We start from the raw sequence: 16,419 nt of genomic DNA on the forward strand, positions 1-16,419 counted from the left end.
TTACTCCCCCCATCGATCCTATCCTTGTGACCTCTCCTTTTCTTTGTATTGCTTAAGAAAACAAGAAAAAGAAAACTTGGGGTAGATTTTTGTAATAGGTTCTATTAGTAATAGCTGTCCAACTTCTAATAAAATCATTGACAGATATTAATCACAAAATGCAGGTGACCTCATACACACACTCATCCATATCTTTCTCTCAAATCAAATACCCTGCCGTATCCAATTACTTTCATGAGACTAATTTCCTTTAATGATTTTAACTACAAGTCGAATGAACTAATTTATAAAACAAAGAGGTAAAAAACTTGCAAATCCAAGGAATGTCACTAGAATTACATCAGGAATATAGGTATATTATACATTGAAAAGAACATATTTCATTGAGACACATATACAACAGGGTAGATATTCCCTAAAATTCGACAGATAAACAGTATTTTTCAATTATTTTCAATGTCTATAAATCAAGCCTATGCTTCAGCTTTCGTAATCAAAATAAATTGTGAAAAGGCCAAAAAATAAAAGAACATAACATTATAAACCATACAGAGAAGGTGGTAGCAAAATTCAGCACCAGTAAAATTGGTTTTTGACTGCAAATCTGCTATTCTTCTGTAAATTGCCTCCCTCATAATCCATTGTCCACTTCTCAAATGTACACTCAACGAAATCATAGTACCCACCATGCACAAAGAGTTCTCCTCTAGCCACTTTTTCTTCTATCCATGGATAAGTGAGCAGATTTGACAAGGAATGGTAGACTGATTCCTGTCGTAGAATTACAGAAACATGTAAGAGGCTTAGATACTCAACATGCAAGAACCTTTTATAAATCAGAAGTGTCGTCTTTATATATTCAGAGCACCACTCACGATGTAATAATCCCCCCCACCCCACGGGATTCATTTGATGGTCAAGATTTAAAATTGGTGCTTCTAATGGTGTACACTATGCCACATTATTTAAATTTTTTAAAAAACGTGACAACATTAAAGTGAATAGTGTAACATCTAGTGTTTTTGTCTTAATCACTTATGGTGTTCCATGCTTAGGTGTCTATTTCCTGTTGGATGGCACAAAGGACCCGCTTTATGTCAGGTCCTTGTAAAAATTATTCTTTTTCCGAATCCCATATTCGAGAATACATTACATTATTACCAAAATAAAGATGTGAATATTAATGTTGAATCAAACAGTCAAACAATGGGATTTGATATTTTAAATTAAGGATGAAAGATTACCTTCTCACAGTGTCTGCACTGCTGGTCAAAGCTTAGGTTGGAAGCTGCAGACTTTGTGATTAGCCTTGCATTGTTTCCAACAACAACCCAACTTCTAATAAAGCTACTGTATAGAAAAGTTTAGCAAAGTTAAAAAAAACATGAGAGCAATGTTATTTACCCAAAAGAAATAACACATACAAAAGACTAGTATGTTCTCTTAGAAAAGGTACTTAAATGATACATGTAAAATACTGGTAAAATGAGTGGGGGTGGTTGTCTTCATTTAACCTTGAATCTTCTTCATCTTGCATACTCATGAGGGCACGAATGCCTCCACAGCGGCTGTGGCCAATGACTAGTATGTTCTCAACCTGCAAAATAATAAAGTTTGATGCTTAAATCTATGTTCAAAAGTTAATTCTATCTAATACCATGACAAACACCACCACCCCCCCGCGCCCCTGGGGTCCACAATTCAAGGTATGAAATACTTACTTTAAGAGCATTTACAGCAAATTCTAATGCAGCATTTGTTTCTGAGGGTCCACTCTGAACACACAGGAAGAAAAAATGAAGGGGGAAAACACTTTGTAGCCTCAGTGCTTGTCTGTTTGGGAAGTAGAAATTCAAAATAAACCAAATGTAATGCAATACACCTCAAATGTGGGTACTAGATTTGCTATATTTCGAACCACGAATGCTTCTCCTGGTTGAAACCCCAAGATGTTTGAGGGGCAAACCCTAGAGTCTGCACAAGCAATAATCATGAACTGTTCCAAAACTTGTTAGTTTTAACAGGCTATCTATTCCTGACACTTGCAGAAAAATAGAAAAGAAAGAAAAGATGAGGGAAAAGGCCAAAGCTTGTCTACCCATGATGTTCTCAATGTTTATATAACACGCGCAATAAATAATTATGACTTAACCAGGAAAAATGATTACCTTTGGTGCTTGACCCTGGGCAAGATTTTGAAAATGTTCCAAGTTTTCTCTGTACAAATAACAATTCACTTCAGAAGAAACTAATTGCTTTAGAGCTCAACAACTTTAGGCCAGAGTTGTTTGCTGCTTACTTGAATTTACGCTTTTTGAATCTAAGAAATCGATGTTTCAGATCTTCGAAAAAGTCACACACATTTTCAGTTTCAGCCAAGCTCTCCAGCCTGCTATTGTCAAGTTGCTGAGTCAGTCCTGGAGGCTCCTTGGAAGCCTTCAACTCTAAACGTGGACCAGTCCTGCAAGCATCAAAGCAATACATTTGAAGCAGCATATAAAAAAAAGAAAGATGTTTTTATGTTCAAGTTCAATGAGTTTTCAGACCCAGATTCTAATTTTCATGAACGAGGGTAAATAACAAATTTCCTGAAAAGGGTAAAAATAAATAAATAAATAATACATGAAACGATTACATCATATTGAAATTTTCTCAGTTCTTGGTAAATCTTTATCAGAATCATATGAAATCAATTTCTACTCCAAATTTGGAAGAAAACAGCAGCTCATGATATTCAAATTTCAAAAATACTATTAGAATAACTACATAACGGCAGGGTAAAAAAAAAAATTTGTAACAACGGTAATTAAACAGAAACTTACTTGAAAAAAGTCAATAATCTCAAATGGGTGTGCTCAATTTCTCCTGATTTCAGCTTAGGACCAAAGATCTGTTGCCAAAACGACAAGAAATTAACAAAACCAAATCAAAATCAGAATCGTCAACGGGAGAGAGCATTGAAGAACTTACTGTTGATGTCTTTAAGGTTGTTCTGCGGACATCCTTGAAGAAATTGAAAGGCTGTGAAAAGGTGGTCGGCGAAGGAGTTGCCATTGGAGAAGGGGATTCTGAGAGTGTTGAATAAACGGAAAAGTGAGTGGATTTGGAAGATGCATCGGCAGGAAAAGGTGGGTGAGTTGGTTGGATGAATCGAGCAACATTTGTTTAGTCTCCAAGAAAGACGGAGAAATCGAAGTTTTAAAAAAAAAAAAATGGGCCTAGTGTTTGTTGGCTGTTCGATCCCATTAACGGCCAACTAAGCTCTGCCATGAGAAATGTTGGACTTTCCACTTTAAGATGTGATGTGAAACACTACAGCACGTGCCTCTTCCACTGAGTTCTAATTTGGTGCTTTCTATCTATCTAGTCTATCTAGATTTCTCTTTTGAGCTGGCCCTTTATCCTATTTAATTATTTCTTTATTGTTTTCTTTGAAATTTCTGCAATTTTGCTGTTTCTATTCTTAGTAATTTGAACAATAAATATTGAGAGCAGATATGAAACTAGAGATAAAAATGCGAACGGATAATAATAATCGCTCGCATCTGTTACCCGCATATGCGGATTTAGATAATAATTATAGCCATATTTTCTTTTTATATATATATAACGAGGTTGCTTTTTGATTTGATAAGTTTATGACTATTATCTCAAAGTCATACCTCACGCCTCATAACCCCGACTTTTTTTTATTATTATTATGTTTACCGGGTTTGTAATTTATATTTTTTATATTTGTTGAATTTATAATGTTGTTAGATTTTACTGCTGGAAAAACTCTTTTGATTTCTTTTGATTTAATTGTCTTATATGTTCTTCATTTATTATTATTATCTTTTCAAATATTTTTTTCCCATCACTAACCATAGATAAATGATACAGGAAACTAAGTAATGTATGAGATATAACTATAAAAAGATTATACATGAAACTAAATAAAGTATAATTTCATAGCAAAATGATTAGCGGGTGTAATATGAATAAGAGTATTCAACTATAGATAATTTTTTTTTTTGTATTTACTAGAAGCAAGACTTACAACTTCAAGGTATAAAATACTCATTATCTCGTATGCAGATAACGGATAATAACTGCAATAACCGCGCCGATGCAAGTGCAAATACCAAAAATCATTATTCGCATTTTGTGGATATGGATATTAATTACTAATCAACGTAGTCGCATTCTCATTTTCACCCCTATATGAGACCCACTTGCCCAAACAAATTTTGAGTTGTTCACCTACCTGTTTGGACATGTCAATCTCATACGAACTCTTTCATATTTGTTACCTAAATTGCTATCAATTTAGATAGGAAGATCTGAATCTGTTTACTTTTTTTTTGTCTAATCGAATCCGTTTACTTAACTACATATTCATTTATTTGTTTAGATCAAACCAAGTTACAAAAGATTAATTTGTCAAGTGAATCTTAGAATTGGTTAAACTACACTTATCCTTGAAATAGGAAATTGGTTATGATTTATCTTGAAATTACAAAAGGTTCTAAATTTGCTATTGCTAAAAGTTCTAAATTTAAGAAGTATCATCCTTCCATCATCTTCAACTTAGTTACATACACCTACGAATATTAATTATATCTATATAAATATAATATGTATTATACAAAAAACAAAAGGTGATAAAACATTTGCTAAACAAACTATCCAACATATCTTTCTATTTAGGTTGTTAAAATCTAGGCATACCCGACTTTCGACCAACTTCTATTTGATCGGGTTAGAAGGGAAAATTGAAGTATGATCAAACTCGAGATAGGGTCAATCCCTATTTCTATATATTATGGCACTTCGCTAGCATCCTTAACACTGTTTTTCGGGTGAACAAACAAAAAGTGAGTCAAATACTTAATATGCAAATACAATTAAACATTTAAAACAGTTTTGAAAAGGGAAAAATACATTTTACTCCCCCGAATTATCCACTCATTTGCACTTTTAACCTCAATGTTTAAAAATGACACTTTACCCCCCCCCCCCCAAAAAAACTTCCAAATTGTTGCAATTCGACCTTTTTTTTTTTTTCCAAAATACTCTCATCCCAAGTTAAAAAATTAAAAATTAATTTTATTTTTTTAAAAAAAATTAAAATTAAATTAGGGGTGGCTTCGACCACCCCAGACCGACTAACCCTTAATTTTTTTTTAAAAAAAATTTAACTTAGGATGGGGGCATTTTGGGAAAAAAGAAGAAGTTAGAATGGTTGAATTGCAACAATTTGAAAGTTTGGAGGGAGAGGGGGTAAAGTGTTACTTTTTAAACATTGAAGTTAAAAATGCAAATGGGTGGATAGTTTAAGTGGATAAAGTGTATTCTCCCCTTTTGAAAATCTTTTTCTTTTTTCTTTTTCTATTATCAATCCTATTTCTTCCATAAAATCACATGAATTAGAACATTCATCATAAAATATCAATTGTAAAATTTTGTGTCATCTTTTAAAAGAAAAATCATTTTTCTTTCTTATTGCCACATTGGGAAAGAGATCAATCAAAATGAAATCAAGATTGCTTAGAAAGCTTCATCACGGCATGATGAGGTCTTTCGCACCATGACGCACAGCTAGGATTTCATCGTTAACTCTCTGGCATTTCGAAACTTTTTCAGGTCAAGTTATGACGAGATTTGCACATGACTAGATATAAACTTTTTGTGGTTGTGCACTCCGTATCATGATAGGTTTTGAAAGAGAGAAGGCAAGACTTCTCTGAGGCTATGTGTCATGTTTTCGTAATGAAGTTCTTTGTACAAGAAAAGGCCGAGACTTCTCTAAGGCTTTGCATCATGTATATATCATGATGGCGGAGACTTCTTTGAGGCGTTGTGTCATGTCTATGTTGTGACGTGCTTTGAATAGGAGAATGTTAAGACTTCTTAGAGACCATTTGTAACAAACCTGTCAAGACAGGCTTTGAACAGAGCAGGCAACGATCAACCTAAAACCACCTAAACATAAAACACTTAATATTTTCACACCAAAATCTTAGGTGATGAAAGAAATCACATGTAAAATTTTAAATACCGAATGAAAGCCAACTTCTAAAACTTAACAATAACATGTATAACATATATAACATGTAGTATATAACTATATGTTATTATGTAGTCCGTGGTTTATTTAACACGTCCAATGATGTGGAATCATATAATACTTTTGAGAAGCTATGTATAAAAATTCAATTGGTGAAATTTTGTTTACCCAGCCTAATTGTTTGTAAAATCACATACCAAGTATGGACATGTATTTTCGTACGATTGGACTATTCTAAAAGCAAATCCACTTCATATTTGTTAAAAGCCACGTTCCTCTCCTCTTATATGTACACATGTCACACCATCTTCAGCCTCCTCCGCTCCACGCTACTATCTTTGCTACCGTTCATGCACGCTACATGCCACCACCCATCCCTACTTCTTTTTGGTACACGTGACTGGTCTTCGGCTCCTTGGTCTCTTCCACACATAGTTGGTTTCTTATTTTTGCTTATGAAGATTTCCAAATCTGGTTGCAAATTTTTTTGAGGTGTTCTGCGGACACCAAGATGGTGCCTCCCGATCCAACTTCCATCCCCTTTCGCTGCTGTAGTTCTCATTCTGGTGTGCATTCGTTGTGATTATTCTCTTTGTGACTTTGTTGTTCCATCTCTTGTTCGCCTTCTCAAATTGCCTTCATTGGCGGCCAATTTTCTTGGCATTTGTGCCAAGAATATATAGGATTGTGTCATTAGTTTGATATATTCCTTTCTAATTTATGTTTTACTTGTTATGTTGGTGCTTATTATCGGGCTGCCCATCCATTTTTGTGTTTCATTTGTTGTAATCTTTTCCTTGTTGCTCACAAAAAAAAAAAAAAAAGAAGGAACATTCCAATTGCAACAAAACTCCGTTGCTGTTGTTCTGGCTTTTATGATCAAGATGATTTCTCGAAAAAGTAAAGAGAGAATAGAAGATGCTGTTGTTCTGGCTTGGTTCAAAATCTTTTGGCAATCCAATTCAATTTCACAATATGTTTTTGTGCTAGATTAAGATCTTATACATCTTTTAGAGCTCTTAAAATGCTAATCCTTATTTTAAAATTATATCACATCAACATTTATCACCTTTAGATAAATTTAATTTTTGTAATTTTTTATCTCATAGAATTACCTATAAAAATATAGGGAGAATCCTCATCCCTCTTTGTTTATTACTTTAATCAATACTATATAATAATATAATAGAACCCACAAAGGAATGCAAATTTGTATTTTAAAGGTGTAGTTAGGAGCAAATCAGGGATGAATTTGTTTTCTTCAATTTTCACCGGAATGCCAACTTGCATGTCTGATCTAATTTGTGCTGACGTATGCTGACGTATGCATTACAGCAAATCATTTAGGCAGACTTGGGCTTATACTTCCGGCTAAAAATTAAGCCCAATTAAATGGGCCGCTGTGCTAGTGAGCAAGCCCAATTAATGTGAAAATATGCATATCATTAGATGCACTAACTTTAAATCTTAACCGTGCAATGAATACTTTCAATTTCATTTGAAATAGAGAAACTCCTTGCCTTTTCCGTGGTGAGGGATAACGATCCCAATCAGACTTGGCCTAGGTGCTGAAAAAAAGCAAATATTGTAGTTTTTTAAGGGTTCAGATTTAATTTCGCTTTCTCTCTCTTTTTCATGAAACACTTGAAATTAAATCCGAACCCTTAAAAAAACTACAATACCCGTAATGTAGTAAAAAACAGTACCAAAGCCTAATCCCAATCTATAATATCAGTTCCACAAAAGTAATGCTAGAAGTATGATTATTGTCTTTCTTTTATTCTCAAAAGTGAGTTGATTAAATTTGTGATGATAATTATGAAATTTCGATCGGATGATAATTTAAAAAGCCTTGTTATCTTTAGAAAAGGAAAAAAAGAAAAGAAAAAGTAATAACAAATGAGATAAGGTTTCGTAAGAAGATAAATCTCATGCTGCTTATCTTTTTCATAGTCTTTTATGAGTTAGTACGACAGTTTGCTTTCAACAGGGACAGGGTGATACACCTTTTGTACAATGAAAGCATGATGTTTTTTATACGGCTTGGAAGCTGCTTGTGTTGGGGGACAAAATGCACCACACACTTGTGCATCACAGATTCTGCAGGGATTTCGTCACTATGAAAACTCCAAAATACCTCTCTCTCTCTCGTGTATCACGCGACTGTCAGCTTCCACCATCTTTTTTCTCCACCTTTTCTGCTCCACTGCCCACCACCTTTGATCTAAAAGCTCAATGTCTTTCATCATTGCCGTGTGTAGAGCATTTTTCATGGGACTTTTTAACTTTGCGCTCTATTTTAATTAAAAAATCACTTTTTTTTTTTTTTTAGCTATATAATTTTTAAAACACTTGCATTCCGCAAAGCAAATTAGAGATTCACTTTCATTATTCTTTTTTCTTCTTTTTTTTTTTTAGGTTTTTTTTATTCTTTTTCCAACATTCATATATTTGAAAATTTGTTCTTCCCTAACAATTATGTATTTGAAAATTTATCTTTCCTTAACAGTCATATTTTTCAACATTTGTCTATCCTAACTCATATATTTTCACAAAATAAAAAAATAAAAAAATCATTTTCAAATAGTTATATGGGAAAAATACACTTTATTCCCGGACTCATTTGCACTTTTAATCCTAATGTTTAAAAAGTAACACTTTAACCCCTCTCCCCCAAACTTTCAAATTGTTGCAATTCGACCATTCTGACTTTTTGTTTCCAAAATACCCTCATCCTTTTTTTATTTTGAAAAAAAATAAAGAAAAAGAAAAAAAAAAAAGTAAAGTAAAGTCAGAATGGTCGAATTGCAACAATTTGTAAGTTTTGGAAAATAAAGTGTCACTTTTTAAACATTGGGGTTAAAAGTGCAAATTGGTAGATAATTCAGAGGGGTAAAATGTATTTTCTCCTAGTTATATGCATTCAATATAAATAAGACAATTTCTTCTCCAATCTTTGTTCACCTCAACCAAAGTTTCTTTTAGAGAGAAAAGAAGATACTATGGTCCCCAAATATGAGTACTGTTTATGTTCTCCAAAATTTTCACCAAATTGGAGAGTGGGATGAAGAACAAAAAAGTCGCATTTTAGCATTTTGACATACCAAATTAGGGATTTCAACAAAATAGAGAGGCAGATGAGAATGCTTCTTTTATATATATCCCCATGAGTTAACAAGGAATTTGTTGATTATGTTTCCAGCATGCTTTATTAATCTCAACTTGGTTTTATAAATAGACTGACAAATGGAATAAGATAACATCAATCCTACTAGCAAATCCTATCAAGAAAAGATAATAAGATAATTAACCCCACTCAAAAGATAATAACCATCCCTAATTCAATTATTTCTCCTAATCATAATCTTACCACTAAGGGAAACTACTGGCAATCTTTTGAAGCTAAGTACATAACAGGGATGCTGGTCAAGGAGATGAAGTTCAACTTGCCAACACCAAAGAAGATGGTGCTGAAGGCAAGAAAAAAGGATGCCAGAGAGGGGGAGGCTCTCTAAGACAAGGAGGTAGCTAAGGTTTTCAAAAATCTGAACCTTAAAAAACAAAGTATTAATATAAACCACCAACACCAAAACCGACCCCGACCGACCTGGTTGGTTTGTCAAATTTTTCTATCCGACCTGACTGACCAGAACTGGAAACCAGCCGATTTCGATGAGTTTTTGGTCAGGTCACTTTGTTGGGTAGATTTTGAGGCATTTGTGCAGCCTTAAGGAGAAAGAGAACATTTTAACTTAGAAGACTAATGCAGGACGCCTGCAAAAGCAGGGGAAACATCATTTGTAAAAATAACAGATGCAATAACCAGGAGGGCAGAAAAATGGATGAACTTAAAAAGTAACTGTAATCACCCAGAAATTCAACATCAACTGTCAAAAAGTAGGCTATTTGCAAAGAGATGCTTGGACAAGGAACAGATTGATGAACTATAGACTACCTTGTCTAGAATCTGATCATTGTCAAGCACCATGAATTATGGCTTGTGAATCTACAAGGAGGTGGAGATTGAGCATAGTTGTCTACTGCTATGATTTGGGAGATATAAGTATACTGCATCCTTGTAAGGAGGTAAACCCTAGAATACAAGTCTGTTAACTCTACTTAAACCACTTATATCGAAGTGGATGATTTAATTAACCAAACAACTTATAAGAGTTCCACAAGATTTGTATTAATTATGTTGATTAAGCAGAAATAACTGGTCCAATTGAGTCACCAAAACCCTGTCCATGAGCATATGCAGAGTAAAAGGAAAAAACAAATTAAAAAACAAATATGAAAAAAAAAAATTAAAAAATAAAGGTGGACATAGAAGGATGAGATATGCCCTTTGGCAAATTGAAGCATAGTGCACAACTTGGGAGCAAGAGCAAGCCCCTGCATTTTCAGCAAGCCATACTGGAAATTTCACCTCTTTGGTGGTCTCCATCCCACAAAAGTATCTTTACATTTTCAGCAGTGTTTTTCCAGATATTAAATGCCGATAAGAGACAAAACTCAAAGAATAGTCAAATGGCCTATAGATATAATCCCAATTATAAACATACAGATTTAATATAACCAACAAAAACCAAGAAAATAAGTTCCAACTGTAATTATGTGAGAAGTTCTAAATTTACAGTTGATATGCAAAATGAAATGTAAAATGCCCCCAAATAAAGAACGATATACCAACTCACAAATATGAGGTAAAATAGGATCACAAAGAGCCCTTGAGAACTAATATTTGCTTCTCTGCTTGTTAAACATTTCAATTTTCAAAAACATAAATTCTGCAAGATATCCAAAGTGATTGATTTGCAGTATGACCAGATCAGGATTAAAAGAAATGTTTCTTCAGGATGACAGACGTACAGGCTCTGGAAAAATTGAAAGTAAACTGCACATGCGGAATAAATGCAAGAAAAAGCAATAACTATAATCGAACCCGTGATGGCTAAGCATGTCACTGGAAGTTCCTCCAAGAATGAATAGCTTCTGCTCCCACTAATTCTGTTATGGAACTTTTTCAGGCACAGTTTTGTATTGCCTACTCCGAGTCTGACAATTAATCATAACAAGCAGGATTACTCTGGAATTATTTAGATACATCTACAAAAGTAACTGTGCAACCAAATTGCTCCAATTTGTAAATCATAGATCTCTCACAGCCTCCAGCACACAAAATAATCCATTTGCTGAGCTTAAGAAACTAGTGGTACCAGCTCCAACCTATTCTTTTGGATAAATTCACCAATGACCAGGACCAAGCCCTAGAGGCCATTTGGAGCCAAGCACCATTCCATTAGGATCCAAACACAAATTGACCACTTAGCTTCTGATTTCATGTCTTCAATCAGTTTCAAGGAAAGAACAGATAGCACACTTACAAAAACCCCGTGGAAGTGATATTAATATCAACACCATTATTGAAAAACTATTGGCATATTTGGTAAACTTTTTAGAACTCCTTTTTTTTTTTTCTTTTTTTTTTTTTTTAAAAAAAAAAAAAAAACACTGAAAAGCATAATCTAATCAACAGTAATCAAACGATTTTTATATGTGGCCTCCTATCACTAACACACTTTTCAAAACAATGCCTCCTTCTATTTAACCTGTTTTTCTCCAGTATTCCCCTTTATCTTCTATTTCCATAATCTTTGTTTGTCTATTGTAGAACTAGACCTCTCCCTATAACCCCTACCTTTACTGTTTTTCCCCACTTTGCTTCTAGTTTTCTTTCACTTTTTTTTCTCCTCGTCCACAAAACCCCTTCAAATACCAGATCTCTCCTCTCATTTGGAATAGCCAATTTTCTCTACGATCCCACCAAAAATCCTCCTCGTGGCCCCTGATGGAACCCAATAAAAAATTCAAGAACTGAAGGGAAAATTCAACAAGAAGTTCTAGTTAGAATCGGAACAAACAACATACAAGAGGATTGATTAGCCAAGTCTCTCCCCCCCAGTGGGAGCACAATTCATCTCATCTTCGCTTTTATAACCATCTGCTAAAGAGACCCAGAGCACCACTAACTTCCCATCTCCGACAATATGCAAAAAATACATGCAAATAATCATTCCACACCCTACACTACACTAATACATGCAAACAACCGACCATATGGAATACACTCCACATTTGGATAACCCCACTAGCCACGCCCTATTTTTTACACCATAAAACTGAGTTGAACATCACCATATTGCAGCCCCACAGCCCCGACAATTGGATGGGGGCCTAACACTCATCCCCCTTCCCTCTCTTGAGATAAACTTTGTCCTCAAGGTATAGATTTGGGAAATGGAGGGAGAGCCGGTCAACCAAAGCAAAGCCTTCAAAGGCTGTCTGGCTTTCTGCAGAATGGGCATTTGCAATGAAGAGCAACAGCATGATCAGACACTTATGGCCAGGAGCAAACCATTCGTTGCAATTGAAACACAAACCCTTTTCTCACGTACACTGCATTTCTTCTCACATAAAGTTTTTCACCGCAGAAGCAAAATGTCTAGTGGTTGACGGAAGGTGTGACAGCGGGTGCCATAGTTGGGATGGCAGGCCATATAGATCACCTTTGACAACAGATGCATTTGTCCCTCATTTAGGCCATCTAAATGGTTTCACGCAAGGTTTCACTCTTAAACATGTGAACCTCAGCAGTGATTTCCTCTTTTAAGTCCTCCCATAAAGGTATCTATTAGTGCCTTCTGAGGCCAGCCAACCCCACAGTTCATGAACTGTTTGAACTCACATCGATAATCTCTCAAAGTTCCAATCTGCACAATATTGGATAATGCCTCATCAAAATCTTCATTATCAGTAGGTCCAAAATGTGCTAACAATTCTTTCTCAGAATTTCCCACAACACCATTAAACTTCCTGCATCCTACATTTATCCCAAATACATGAAAATAAACCAACCCACATCCTAAATTACACTACAATACATGCAATACCCACCACATCTGCATACCTCCCACTAGTCATACCCTGTTTTTTGTAACATAACAACAGAGCTGAAAATGACCGTGTTGCAGCCCCTCAACCCAACAAGTGGTCCACGAAGCTGCATCCCTACTCACCCGGTCCATGCACCCCATGACCCAACAGTTAGATGGGGCCTAACAGACCCCTCTCACACCTCTTTCTCTTTGGTCTCCAATCGTTTTCTGTTTTTTGGTATTTTGTGCTCCAATCCCCATACCAACTACTGAACTGGAGATATTTGTTAAAATGGCAGCAGACTGGTGTAGTTGCAGAGACATGGTATCTATTAGATGACACAGGCAAAGAATTAACAGTCTTTGTATAACGGCTCAGCCATTAACTAATTTGGCTGATCAATGCGACAGTATAGTTTCCTTTAGATCTCTGCATTAATCAATAAATACTAAGAAAAGTAAAATAACTTTTGCAGAAAGCTATTGAAGAGACAACTTTCAAGGTTCCCATCAACCAGGTCCTCTTCATGGCTATCAACGTAACCGAATTTAACTAACCTCAGTCATCCAATCTTACACAAGATGATAATCACAGTGGAGGAAACATTAACAATCCTCCTCATAGCCGTTGAAAAAATGACTAGAAGCAAATTGCTGCGAATCATATAAACGATTGACTAAATGGGAACCATTGAACAAGACGCACAGCAGCAGCTCTACATAATATAATCGTACATACCATACAAAAGCACAACAGCTACAACATCAACAACAAAAGGAAGAAGAAGAAGAAGAAGTCTTACTTCACCAAGTAGCCTTTAACCTTTCAGAATCGGCAAGCTACTCAAGAACTCATCAAGACCTTCAAAAAACCCAATCCCTTCAATGTTATCCTCTTCCCCATTACCTGCATTAATCCCTCGCGCTGGCTCCTCCGCCTCATTACTGAACTCCACATTCAAATCCAATTTTCCCAACTCCGCCACGCCCCTCTTCCCCGCACCGCTGCCGCCGCCGCCCGACTTCTTACTCGCCTCCGCCTTTGAACCCTCCAAAGTTTCACCGCTGGCCGCATTGGATTGCCCCCTCCTCACTCTCTCATTCTGAGCTTTCTTCACATATGCACTCGCGGAGGCTTTTTTCTTCGCCTTTCTCTTCCTCCTATTACTTCCCCACTCATCATCCGAATCATCACTCGAATCAGAAATCTCCAAAAGCGCATCATGGTCGTCGTAATAAACCCTCGGCGCGCTCTTCGGTTTCGAAACGTTTCGGTTTGCTCCCCCGGCGGCTGGCACGGGACAAGCGAACACCGGCGAGATCGGCGTCCACTTCGACGACCCGCTCGAGTCTCTAGCATTACACGAAAGTCCCAACGGGAAGAACCCCCAGCAACAGAAGTACGTGTCCTTGTCTGTCACAGGCGGTGACGGTATCATCACCGCGTGGAAAGCCATCTTACATTTCTGGCACCGGAGAGTACACTCCTCGTAGACCTTGGGGTACTCGTAGAGCACGTAGCAGTACGGACACGCCGTCCAGAAACTCGGCGATTCTGACTCAACAGGACGAGTTTCTTGCCGAGTCGACTCAGGAGTAGGACGAGATTGGCGAGACGACTCAGGAGTAGGCCGAGATTGTCGAGTCGGCTCAGGAGTAGGCCGAGATTGCCGAGTCGGCTCAGGAGTAGGCCTTAATTGCTGAGTCGGCTCGGGAGTGGGCCGAGATTGCTGAGTCGACTCTGGAGTAGGCCGAGATTGGCCAGTGGACTCAGGTGGAGGCCGAGATTGCCCAGTCGACTCGGTGACATGATTGAAACTCGGTCTATCTTCGTCTGCGCTTACTACTTTTCCGTCCTTGGTTCGAGGGCTTCTTCTCACAGATGGTTGTGGCTGAGTCGACTCGGAGGCCAAGAAAATGCTGAGCGCGTGATCAAAATCGGCTTTCTTGGCGGGGTGGGAGAGGACGGACCAGGCGTCGGCGACGAGCCTGAAGGCCTGATCGGCGAATCCGAGTCGGTTCCTCTCCGGGCTGAGGAGGATGGCGAGCCGGCGGAACTGAGTGGCGATGAGCTCGAGGCTCTGAGTCGGCTGTACGAGCTGGAGGATGGCGTACCAGTTTGGCTGGCCGTCGGGGATCCGGGACTCTCCGGCTAGGAGCGTGTCTGCGACAGCGATTATTTGGTCCGCGGACTCCATTTTCGTCCTCGGGTCGGAGTCACGTGCCCGGATCGCGAAACTCTTTGCCCCGTGAAAGTCGGTTGTCATCAGAAGCCTCTCTGCTATGCTCAGCCACCTCTCCGCCTCTGCTCTGTTTGCGCTACCTTCCATTTCTGCTGCGCTCTCTCTCTCTTTCCCTCTGATTTTGTGTTGGGTTAGGACAGTTGTGGAAAGAAGTGGGAGAAATTTTGGAGAGGGTAAGACTCCGGGTGGACCAAAAAGGACAGTGTTTTACTGTTTGGTAGGGTAAGTTGGAGTTGAGTATGGCTCTGGTTGAGGATATTTTGGTAAATCCGGAGACCTGATTGGGTAAAATCCGTAGTGGATTCTTGAGCTGTTGCTAGATTTGGTAGTGTGACTGACTGTGTAAGAAACTATAATGTGGGCTTTTGCCTCCCTCTGCAGACCGCAGTTAAGGCATCGAAACTCGAAAGTGGTCGGAAGGAGAAAAAAAATAATAAAATAAAAAGCAACCGAGGTTGTCCGTCCGTGCTTGTGTTTTGACTTTTGGACGTTTGCAAAGCGGAGAGAATTTTTTTAATATAAAAACACACAATTCCACCTTTTCTTTTTCTTTTTTTCAATTGGAAGTAAAAAGGAAAAAAATTTACCTATAAAGAAAATGTAATTGTATATCACAATCATCATTTTTCACAAAATAGTCCAATTCATAATTCCATTTTCGGTGACAAATTTATTTTCTGTTGGGTGACATCTGGACAGGAGACATTATGTAAGTCCATTTAATAAGGCACATTCAAACATTTGCGAATGGAGTATTTTGTAACCCCATTTAATAGGTCACGTTTTGCGAATGGAGTATTTGCCAATAAAAAATCTAACAAGCTCCTCATTTAGTCCTTTGGTGACAAAACCTTATACAATGTGCACACTTTCCAAAGAATTAAAACACAAGATTTAGAGTTATCAAACCACTAAACTAGGTTAGACTTATAACTCTTGAACTTTAATTCCTGAAACCATGAACAAACTCATAAAACGCATTGAGATTTAAAAATTTATAATCATCAGTAATTCATCAATGCATAGCTGCCAAAGTCACCAAAAAGGTTGTTCCCCTCTTTCTTACAAAGAACCAAAGGACATAGAAAATGCAAAATGCATATGAAAAAAATCAAAGAAACATCACTCCCCCTTGTACTTGAAACAATACATCTCAAAAACATTTGATAAGTAATAAAAGTTTAATTCA

The 16,419-nt window shown here is 37.0% G+C and overlaps 2 protein-coding genes across 6 annotated transcripts; both read right to left on the bottom strand.

Annotated features, from left to right (window-relative positions):
• Positions 1 to 313: 313 nt before the first annotated feature.
• Positions 314 to 3,260, bottom strand: LOC132177615 (beta carbonic anhydrase 5, chloroplastic-like). Of its 2 annotated transcripts, none has more exons than XM_059590006.1 (9): positions 2,971 to 3,260; positions 2,823 to 2,890; positions 2,300 to 2,461; positions 2,169 to 2,217; positions 1,883 to 1,996; positions 1,722 to 1,775; positions 1,515 to 1,597; positions 1,245 to 1,347; positions 314 to 771 (listed from the first exon to the last, which is right to left on the bottom strand). In XM_059590006.1, exons 1-9 carry the CDS (start codon positions 3,052 to 3,054, stop codon positions 571 to 573), a joined length of 918 nt encoding a protein of 305 aa, XP_059445989.1. In that variant the 5' UTR covers positions 3,055 to 3,260; the 3' UTR covers positions 314 to 570. The 2 variants fall into 2 exon arrangements, with proteins under 2 accessions (XP_059445989.1, XP_059445988.1); XM_059590005.1 differs by having other exon boundaries at positions 1,245 to 1,350.
• A 6,113-nt stretch (positions 3,261 to 9,373) lies between these two features.
• On the bottom strand, positions 9,374 to 15,608 carry LOC132177530 (uncharacterized). 4 transcript variants are annotated; one of them, XM_059589895.1, is made up of 2 exons: positions 13,791 to 15,608; positions 9,374 to 9,823 (listed from the first exon to the last, which is right to left on the bottom strand). In XM_059589895.1, the coding sequence occupies exon 1, from the start codon at positions 15,315 to 15,317 to the stop codon at positions 13,806 to 13,808; it is 1,512 nt and encodes a 503-aa protein (XP_059445878.1). In that variant the 5' UTR covers positions 15,318 to 15,608; the 3' UTR covers positions 9,374 to 9,823; positions 13,791 to 13,805. The 4 variants fall into 4 exon arrangements, with proteins under 4 accessions (XP_059445878.1, XP_059445879.1, XP_059445877.1 ...); XM_059589896.1 differs by lacking the exon at positions 9,374 to 9,823 and adding an exon at positions 9,862 to 11,107; XM_059589894.1 differs by lacking the exon at positions 9,374 to 9,823 and adding an exon at positions 11,988 to 12,822.
• Between the last annotated feature and the right edge of the window lie 811 nt (positions 15,609 to 16,419).

This window comes from Corylus avellana, chromosome ca4 (genome assembly GCF_901000735.1).
Source record: "Corylus avellana chromosome ca4, CavTom2PMs-1.0".
Taxonomy (NCBI): Eukaryota; Viridiplantae; Streptophyta; class Magnoliopsida; order Fagales; family Betulaceae; genus Corylus; species Corylus avellana.

Excerpts from the sequence above, each read along its gene's own strand:
- LOC132177615 (XM_059590005.1), bottom strand. The coding sequence starts at position 3,054 with ATGGCAACTCCTTCGCCGACCACCTTTTCACAGCCTTTCAATTTCTTC. Across the intron at positions 2,891-2,970 it reads CAACCTTAAAGACATCAACA|ATCTTTGGTCCTAAGCTGAA; the intron begins GTAAGTTCTTCA and ends TTTTGGCAACAG. Across the intron at positions 772-1,244 it reads AGTGCAGACACTGTGAGAAG|GAATCAGTCTACCATTCCTT; the intron begins GTAATCTTTCAT and ends ATTCTACGACAG.
- LOC132177530 (XM_059589895.1), bottom strand. The coding sequence starts at position 15,317 with ATGGAAGGTAGCGCAAACAGAGCAGAGGCGGAGAGGTGGCTGAGCATA.